The sequence below is a fragment of the Ictalurus furcatus genome, chromosome 26 (assembly GCF_023375685.1).
Source record: "Ictalurus furcatus strain D&B chromosome 26, Billie_1.0, whole genome shotgun sequence".
Taxonomy (NCBI): Eukaryota; Metazoa; Chordata; class Actinopteri; order Siluriformes; family Ictaluridae; genus Ictalurus; species Ictalurus furcatus.
In genome coordinates, this window is record NC_071280.1 from 14,280,159 (window position 1) to 14,290,068 (window position 9,910).

Here is a 9,910-nt window from a genome sequence, read left to right on the forward strand (position 1 = left end):
TTCCATTAATGTTAAATAACCATCTGCATGTAGAAACCTGCAGCATATCAACAATATGTTTTTATTTAAATAATAATCTACATGTTTTTAATCTATTTATTAGCCTTGGATTATGTTAATCTAGATGTATTAAATCCAGCGCACTCATATGCTATAAACTGAGATTTAGCTGCACTATTGTCAAAGCTGCTGCTCTAGAAAATTAATCAACACCTTCTGACCAATCAGAATCGAGAATTCATCAGATATAAATGTGTGTTAAAGGAGTCTAATCAAAATCAAAGGAGTTTTAAAAAAAAAAACACACACACATCTTGAATGCATGTACATGCTGCAGTTTAATGACGGAGGCTACAACAAAACAATCAGGTGTAAACGGAACCAGGTGTAAAGTCAACACGTGACCCGACCTGACCCGGCCCGGATGTTGTAACTGTTACACCCTTTCCTTTGTAAGTGGGGTGTGTCCTAAATGAATGCCATTTGGAACCGTAGCTCGTTAAACCCGATATTCGCCGGTTATCCTGCTCTTCAACTTGGCTCGTGAGGGCGCAACCGCCGTGGTCGCGCGGCAACAACAAAGCGCACGAGTAATTAACGGACAACCCCCGCCCATTCGCAGGTTTATGTTTATATTGAAAAAAAAGAAAAGAAATAAAAATAAACGGAAAGTCTCCAACAGTCAGCATGGCAACGTCTCAAACCGCATGACAGTAAGAACGATGAGTTATTACGCAACAATCATCTAACTACGGTTAGATAACTAAACAGACGAGTCTGTAACGCGGAACTGTAAAACACGGGTTTATAAAAACCCTTATCTACGATTTAATCTAATTCACTGACACAATAGTGTCAGCTAATAAAAACGGTCATTTAGATGTTATTTTCGTCTCTGGAGCGGTCCTTTCTCCCGAAACCTTTCACAGATGCGATTTTCAACTGATTATTTTTTTCTTTCTACTTCTCTCACTCTCTTCTGTCAAAATGGCTCCGTCCCAAACCGCATCTCTACCGTACTACATAGCCTCAAACAGCCTAGAATTCCCACTGATTTAGCACCGTGTGTAGGGAAGCATCATCGTGTAGTCTACTGTTTACCTAAATATTCATCTCATTCAGTCTCATTCATCACAGACTGTTATTTTAGGCATGTCCCCTTTTTTTAACTATCATTTTTATAATTATGATTATTTTATTAGTAGGCTATAATAATAATTTCTTATAGCTAATAATAATAATAATAATAATAATAATAATAATAACATATCTATCTATCTATCTATCTATCTAGATATATGTAGCCTAGTCATAATAGGCTATCGCCTATATTATAAAGTATTATCGACATTAATATTGTCTCTAAAATATTATTCTTATTCTTATTTCCTCTACATCTTCTTTTTCCTCTTATTATTATTATTATTATTATTATTATTATTGGTGGTGGTGTTGCTGCTGTACATAAATGAAGAATTTTTTGTTTTTTAGCCTTCCTTCTTATTATTAAACCTATTATTTAATTATTAAGAGATTAAGTAGGAATAACAACAGCAACAATAATAATAATAATAATAATAATAATAATAATAATGGAATTTACTGCTTACTTTTGTCTTTTTCTTAAGGGAAGACTTAGCCTACTTTAGCCCATATATTTTGTCTTTCTTTATCCCCCCCCCGTGTGTGTGTGTGTGTGTGTGTGTGTGTGTGTGTGTGTGTGTGTGCGTGTAGAGCTGTGGTCGATAGCAGCTCCTCTAAACGCGACTCTTACATCGAAATGTAATTGCAGTCATTTTGCAGAGTCTTTGTGCACATTTGCCTTTTCCGTGTCGCAATTACAAGCAATTTCGGCGAATCTTTTTAGTGGAACAAAAAGAATGGGATGGGGGGGGGGGGGAGCGAGAGAGAGAGAGAGAGAGGTATGAAATGGAGTTTTGGTGTTTGGCAGTGGTTGGGTGGGTGGAGAGGTGGAGAGGTTCGCGGTTAGCTTTTTAGCCGCCTGCTAAAGCGTTTGCAGGTGGTCCTGAGCGCGCGCGCAGGGGGTCTGTTAGAGAAAAGAGCTGCTTAAATCAGCCATGTTATCATCATGACCTCCCACTGAGACTGCAGCCGAGGACAAACCGGTGGACAAAATACCACACATTTAAGTCTTTTATCAAGTTAATATAGGCTTACCTTATCCGCGCCTTTGGCATTTTAGCTATAAATATTTAAATATGTAGAATATTATAGTCTACATTGGGTCCCCAGATGGCTGAAATTATATGATTTTTTTTGTTGTTGTTATTGTTTTCTTTCTCTTTCTTTGAAAATAAATACAGCATTTTTATTTCACAATCTAATAGCTCTTTTTTCCCATTGTTGTTAAAGCATGTTAAATCATTTGTCTCTAAAATGTACATGTGGGAAAAATACAGCATGTTTTAATGAAAATATAACGAAATTATTTCTAAGAAACGAAAGAAAATAAACGAAATACTTTAAAAAATAAACATATTTAGAAAAAAATAAGATTCATTTATTTATTTAAAATAAATAAATATAATGTGAGAATACTGTGGTATGAGAAGCCTATAGTGTTATCCTTTAGTGACGTGGCTGCGTTATTGTTGTTATAGCGACCAAATTGCGCGTAAAATCCTGAGCTTGTACAGTATTATGGGATATGCGGGCGTGTATAGGATATAAGCTACGGATGTGTATAGTGCTCAGCGAACGGATGCGATTAGCCGAGACTCCTAATGATGTGGTTTGCAAATAAAGGTCGGCATTTCAATCATTGCCAGCTGAAACGCTGTAGGAATATGTGACATGCTTACAATGTGCGGTAATAAGGCCATAAATAGGCTGACTGTACATTGGTGGAAATTCCTATGGCTGCGGAATTTAGACTGAAACGTTTCAGAAGAAGAAACCTTTATTTGTCACATATAGCTTACATTACAGCACAGTACCTGGTAGTTCTTCTAAATAAAAATAAATACATACATTATCTATCTATCTATCTATCTATCTATCTATCTATCTATCTATCTAGGCCTATATAATATTCATGTTTAAGGGGTGTGGGATGTTGAAGGTTAAATTAGGGTGTGTATGAAGAAAACCCATGCAAAGGGGATGGAAACCCCCCCATCAAAGGGGATGAGTTATACTTCACATTGAATTTATATCAATATGAACTGAGATTTTTATTTTAAAATTAGTATATTCTGGAGCTATTTTTTACTAACTAACTAACTAACTAACTAAATATATATCTTGTAAATAGAATTAGATTCACAATTTACTTTGAATGGAGGTTTGTAATGTAAACTTCCCCCCAAAAATGCCCACATGTTGCCTATTTTGTAAACTCTGGGGACTTTACACTGTAAATCAAATTGCATCAGCTGGACATGTGGTTTCTATCATAAAGGACATAGGGGGTTCCCATACAGGTTCCCATACACACGCAAGTTTAAGACCAATAGAGCAATTGCTATAGAAGGACATTTTATGGTTTTCTAGAGCACATTTTTTTTAAATCAATGATTTCCTGAACCATCATTGTTGGTGCTTTGGTGCTACAATGGCGTGAATAATCATTCCAACAACACTCAAGCTTCATGAAATGTCTCTTCAGTTGGTGGTGGAACCAACAATCAAGGTGCGGTTGAGATCCAAAAATGGTCCTTCTTTGACATCGCATGAAGGAACTGTTCTGGTGCACACTCTCAGAAATAAAAGTAATGAAAGTTCCTTGTGGCTTGGGTGAGACTATCAAGGGTACATCTTATGTACCTTTAGTACTATTATACCTGGGAAAGTGCACATGGTCCAATTATAAACATACTCATAGGTATAATCATTCATACTAAATATACAAAAGATGTGCCCTTGATGTTCCCAAATTAGCAACAAGGAACAGTTCCGACTGGTACCCTTATTTCTGAGACAGTAGCCTGCCATTAACTTGAAATGTGTCCTAGAGTGTTACCTTAGTACTGGTCTTTGCAATACTGATATCAGTGAAGGCTGTCGAATACAAATCAAACTTTTAATGTTTTATTGAGTGCTGTGATTACTGGAATCTCTGATTAAATGTGACAGAGGCGACACAGCTATTAAGGCGTTCGCCAGTGTATTAGAATTGACTCAGAACTACTGGCACATCAATGATCCATCATTTGTATATATATATATATATATATATATATATATATATATATATATATATATATGATAAGGTTATTTCTTTTGGTGCTGCCAGCTGTTAGGGACAAATAACTGTATGTGTATTGTTTTTTAACTGGGATATCATCTGGAACACTATCTTTACACCCTTAAAGAATTCAGGCCATTAGTAATTGACAAAATTATGCCACACAGAACTGACAGAACTGCACACGTGGTCCCAAGTAACTTCAATTGAATTCAGTTCAATTTTATTTGTATAGTTTCACAATAGACATCACAAATCAGCTTTATGGAAATATATACATTCCATATATACATTTTAAAATGTATAAATGTATCCCTACTGAGCAAACGAGAGGCTGCTCTTGGTTGCAAGGGAAAACTTCCTGAGACGACACGACCCAAGGAAGAAACCTTGAGAGGAACCAGACGCAAAAGGGAACCCATCCTCCCTTTTGATGATGGGAAATTATTTATCTTCTACTGTATACTGTATATTCAAAAAGTGCTAATTGTGCTAACGGGAATTTATGAGTTTATGACTAACTCCTTGCCTTGCCAGATTAAAAAGCACTGAAAACTATGACCTGCCTCTCTTCATTGTTTCTGAAAGGACAGTGGGTTATTAGTGACACTTTTTATCTTGTTTTTCTGTCATGCGTATGCTATTCAGATCAATTCACACACACACACACACACACACACACACACACACACACACACACACAAATAAGATTCTCACGACTGGTGTGACGGCCTCATCCTTACACATTCTCATCCTTAGTTCAGCAGCTTAGTTACATAATGTAACCATGACTGCTCATTGGTCACGTGGTACAGGGTTTATGATGTGAAATGATTGTTGTCATATTGGTATCTCCAGGTGTGTGAATCTTGAAGCACACACACACACACACACACACACACACAGTTTTAATTGCACTATGGCACTTTATACATATTGTGCATCATCTATCCTATTCCTAGAAAAAAAAAAAAAGGCTGAGTTTCAAGTAATGAAACTTTAGACGACCGCGTGTCCCCCATACCAAAAATAATCCAAGGCTGAGTCGGAGCTGGAAGCGCAAGGCTTTTTGGGAGAATAATGTTTCCGAGGCGGTTATGCTTGAGGCGGTTTTATGCTCTCTCTCGCTCTCTCTCTCTCTCTCTCTCTATTTTACTTTGCTTCAGTGCCGCTCATAAAACGTCTGGGAGAGGCGCGCAATGACTCCAGAAAGTCTGTAGTGGGAAGAGTCGTGTAGCCGCACACGGAACGCCCTCCCCGCCCCGTTTCTCCGCCGCGTGCCAAAAGACGCACCCGCACACCATCCCGCGTGCTGCTTTCTCCAAACGCATGCTTCCACGCATACTTGAGCCGCATACTAGCGCACTAAATAATAGTAATAGTGCGCCTTGGCGCTCACATAGCCTACAGTAGGCCGCTATGTCTACGTTTGCATAGCCCGTAACCGCATAATCCAGATCTCAGTATTACAAGAAGTTACTATTATTTTTTACATATTTATGCAATAGTATGCGCTTATTATTATTATTATTATTATTATTATTATTATTATTTTATTTTTATTTATTTATTTTTTTTTTTACATAGTCAGCATGCTCTATCAACCGTGTAAGGGTTACATCCGAGATTTCGTACTAGTACTTTCATGCTTATGATTTGCACTGGAAGACACGCACATGGCGGCTGTTAAATACACGTTGCTACTGGACCGGAGGTGTGCGGTTTGAAACAGTCCAGCCGTTTCCTCTCAGCGCCCTCAAGGCGTCGTTTCTCTTTCCACTTCTGTCTATACAAACAAGGACAATAAATCCTTCAATAAAACTACCTATACTCTCAAAAATAAATGTACTAAACTTTAACTACGTTTTTCTTGTTGAACCATCAAGGGCACGTTTTGTACAGGCTGCCTTTAATATCCATCTGTTACCTGGAAACCTTTAAAAGTAATTTAAGATACATAAGCTAATTAAAAGCTAATTAGAGCACATTAGAGGTACATCACATAGGCCTACACTTTCATACACTCAAAAAGTCTTTTCATTTTTATGGAGTGTTAAGTGGTAACCTGAAAGGTAGCCTACATCTTTTGTTCCTTTACATGGTAATGTGAAGGCACTGTACCTATAAAACGATTTAAGGTACATAATTGGACCCTAAGGACCACTCCTGTATCGATTAACTATCAAGTGTAGGTAAAAGTTACGTACTAAAGGTAGAAAATATGCATCCTTGATGCAGCCCAGGACATTTTGGAAGCTTTATTTCTGGGAGTGTACATTTGGCTTAAAATGGTACAAAATAAATAAATACATTGTGAAGTGTATTATTATAGCTACGGACGTCTTTAAACGTTATTTAAAGGCTCATAGGGATAGTTAAGGGTTATTAGCTTGGAATAGGAAATCACTCTGTTGTAGGGTTTGACATAGGGTTTACCCAGAGGGACTTAATAAATAACCGTTACATTTGACATTTTCTAAGAGTGTACTGTACTTGAGATGGGGTTTTTTTTTCAGGGGTTCTCCAGGAAATTCCTAGGTCTTGTATAAATGCAGTCCCATTATGAAAATACATACTTCAGGCCCCTTGATGGTCCTCTTCACCTATAGGGGCACTGAGTTATCACTGACACAATTCTTGGTCTCTTAGGGTTTTTTGTTTTTTAAACAGTAGGGATTGCTAACCATCAGTAAAACACGCCACCAGTTACTCCGCGGTTTATTTGTATTTCAGTGCAGCCACGTTGTAAAGTTAGTCAGACACAGTTCTAGGTCGACATCAAAATGCAGGTTTTCTTTGTTTTTTTTTTATTGTGAGTACAAGTTGTATAAACAGCATGATAGATTACTCTGTAGGCCTAATATAGTCTGATAGGAAAATGTACAATGCACGCAATAAAAGGCTACCCGTTTCTTTTTTTTTATTTACTTGGCATGTGATTGGTCCCACTGTCCTGTGACTGCAAACAAAACAAATAAATAAATAGAAAAATAATTTAATGTTCGTCGATTTGTTGCACGTTCTGCGCAGAGCTCGAGCGCGCCACGGAAATCCACAAAGTAAATAAAAACCATCAGAATTCAAATTGCATGTCGGAGTTAGTGTTTTTTTCTCTCTCTCCGTGCTTTTATGTGCACTACAAGTTCATTGTCTTGTAACAGGTGCATCCGATTCCCAAGTTTGTGGCTAGAAAATGGCACCAGCGCTCATGGCGGAGTTGTGATGGGGTTGCGAGAGCGCGCTTGGCTGTAAATGCGCGTTCGTGGATGAGTACCATGGATAGTTGGACAAATACGATGGTGCAGTGGTGTTGGGGGGACCAGCGGCCTGCTCTGTGTTAGAGTCCCCGTCTCCTGCAGCTTGTTGATTCGGGGGGAAATCCCAGGCGGTGTGCGGGGGAGGAGACGCAGGAGGAGAGTCACCTGAGCCCACGTGTTGCTCTGGCGGAATCTCCCCATTTTTCCACAACTTTTTGAACTTGGAGCGCCGGTTCTGAAACCAGATCTTCACCTGCGTGGAGTAAGAGCAACGCAAAACATAAGAGATCACACTTTTGAGAATGGGGGTTCCTAGTGCTAAAATGAAAATGTGCAAGATTGCTGACCTGGGTCTGGGTGAGGCCCAGAGAGGCTGCGAGCTCTGCGCGCTCCGGTAGCGCCAAGTACTGTGTCTTCTGGAAGCGGCGTTGAAGGGCAGCCAGCTGGAAGCTCGAGTAGATGGTTCGTGGTTTCCGGACTTTCTTTGGCTTGCCATTCACCATGCGCACCTCCGGCTCACTCTCGTCTTTCTCTAACCCACATACACACATATAAAACTTTGATTAACATGCTGCATACATAACCAGAATATGCATAGATGTAGAAGTTGGAAAAATTCTGCGAGTTAGATAAAGTGGGCAAAGTTTCTCAAGCCATGCGTACCACAATGTTTCCAACCTCTACATTTATTCCAAAAGTCTACACTGCAATTACTACCCAAAGTTTGGATATTTTTCTCCAGTGAGAAACGTCTCAGACTTTATTTCTGCTATAATTTCTTGACAAAGTTGAAATTTTTGACACACAGAACAATTTCTTCCTTTCTTTATTCAGTGAGGCTAAAAACTTTTGACTCCCTGCTTTTATTTATTTCTCCAAGTCTTTATTTTTCCTCTCTGTAAATTCTTGTATGGGCAACTTTCTTAAGAAACATGACTTTCCTCTTGTTTTCCCCTACTGACACTGAGATTAGACCATTTTGGTTTCTCCGCTATTTGTTTATTTCTCTCTTCATTTTCTCCTCAAAAATTTAGGAATGGTTTCTTGAAGAAAACATTTCATCTCTCGTGCAAATTCACACATACAAATGATTTTCACTATGCAGACTGTGTCTGAATGAGCATTACAAAGCACGGAGGCGCACCAGATCTTTACCTGGCTCTGTAGGCGTGGGTGATGAAGAACCGGGTCCATAGGCGCCATAAGCGCCGTATGAAGTGCCGAAGCCCATGTCGTAGGGTTTGGGGCTGTAGGGTCCGCCGCTCACTCCTCCATGGGAGTACGAGTAGGAGGCGAGTTGCGCGTAAGCCGCCGTTCCTGCGCAGTTTGCGCTCTGAGGGACGCTGTAGAAACTACTATCGGTGACGGTGGACACCGGCAGTGTGGGTGAGTCCTGAGACTTGTGCACGGCGCTGAAGTTGCTGGAGGTAAGATGTGTTGTGTGCATATCCGAACCAAGGCTATCCAGAACCGCGGTCATCTCTCTCCTTTCCTTCTAGTAATTACCTTCGCAGTAATTAAAGCAGTAATCGGAACGAACTGACAATACTTCCGTTTAGGTATGTGACTATGATCCGATGTCTTTTGGAACTTGCTGTTTAATGATAAATGTTTGGCCCGGTAGAGGCAGTGCTTCTCAGGAGTCCCTGCTGAAGTCTCAATACACTGCTGGTGATGCATTGGTGCTCCGAGTCCCTGTGTTCGAGGTAGTGATGGGTGGAGTCAATCTAGTGGGTGGGCACATCATGCGGGGCGTCATGTGAGGAACCAATGGATGGATGGATGGATGGATCGAGGGATAGGCATTCGGTGAAGCGCAGATTAATTCCCAATCACTTAATATCTGTTTTATTGCATGACTATTTCATTCAGAAAAATGAATTACAATTAGAAACACTTTCATTTCTGACAGAGTTATAGCTTTAATAATAGAAACTATACAACTGGCACAACTTTCACCATTCACCCTACTTAGCTCTGGGTTTGCATGGGCGAACTTCCAGTTTGCATCTTGCCCCAGCTCCATACCTGACATCCTATCTGTGTTTCCCATCGTGTGACGAAGCTTAACTGTTCCACAAATAACTAATGCCCCATGTCTCACATGTTTCTTGAAAGGTTCTTCAATGGCTTATATATATATATATATGTGTGTGTATATATACACACACACACACACACACACACATACATTCTAGAGTGCAGAGTAAGTTGGGTGTAGCAGTACAAACTGTACAACTGAGCATTTTGTTGGATGACAACATAGTACATCAAAAATAGCAGCCCAAACATAGCAAAGGCCAAGAGCAAAAACCTGTCATAAATGCCACAAGCCACATTTTTTAAGGCAGGTGGTTTATACATATTTAAAGTGAAAAATATTATATATATATATATATATATATATATATATATATATATATATATATATATATATATATATATA

The 9,910-nt window shown here is 39.1% G+C and overlaps 1 protein-coding gene across 1 annotated transcript; it reads right to left on the reverse strand.

Annotated features, from left to right (window-relative positions):
- Positions 1-6,954: 6,954 nt before the first annotated feature.
- dlx2b (distal-less homeobox 2b) lies at positions 6,955-9,004 on the reverse strand. Its single transcript, XM_053616154.1, has 3 exons — positions 8,620-9,004; positions 7,812-7,996; positions 6,955-7,717 (listed from the first exon to the last, which is right to left on the reverse strand). Exons 1-3 carry the CDS (start codon positions 8,942-8,944, stop codon positions 7,394-7,396), a joined length of 834 nt encoding a protein of 277 aa, XP_053472129.1. The 5' UTR covers positions 8,945-9,004; the 3' UTR covers positions 6,955-7,393.
- Positions 9,005-9,910: the final 906 nt, after the last annotated feature.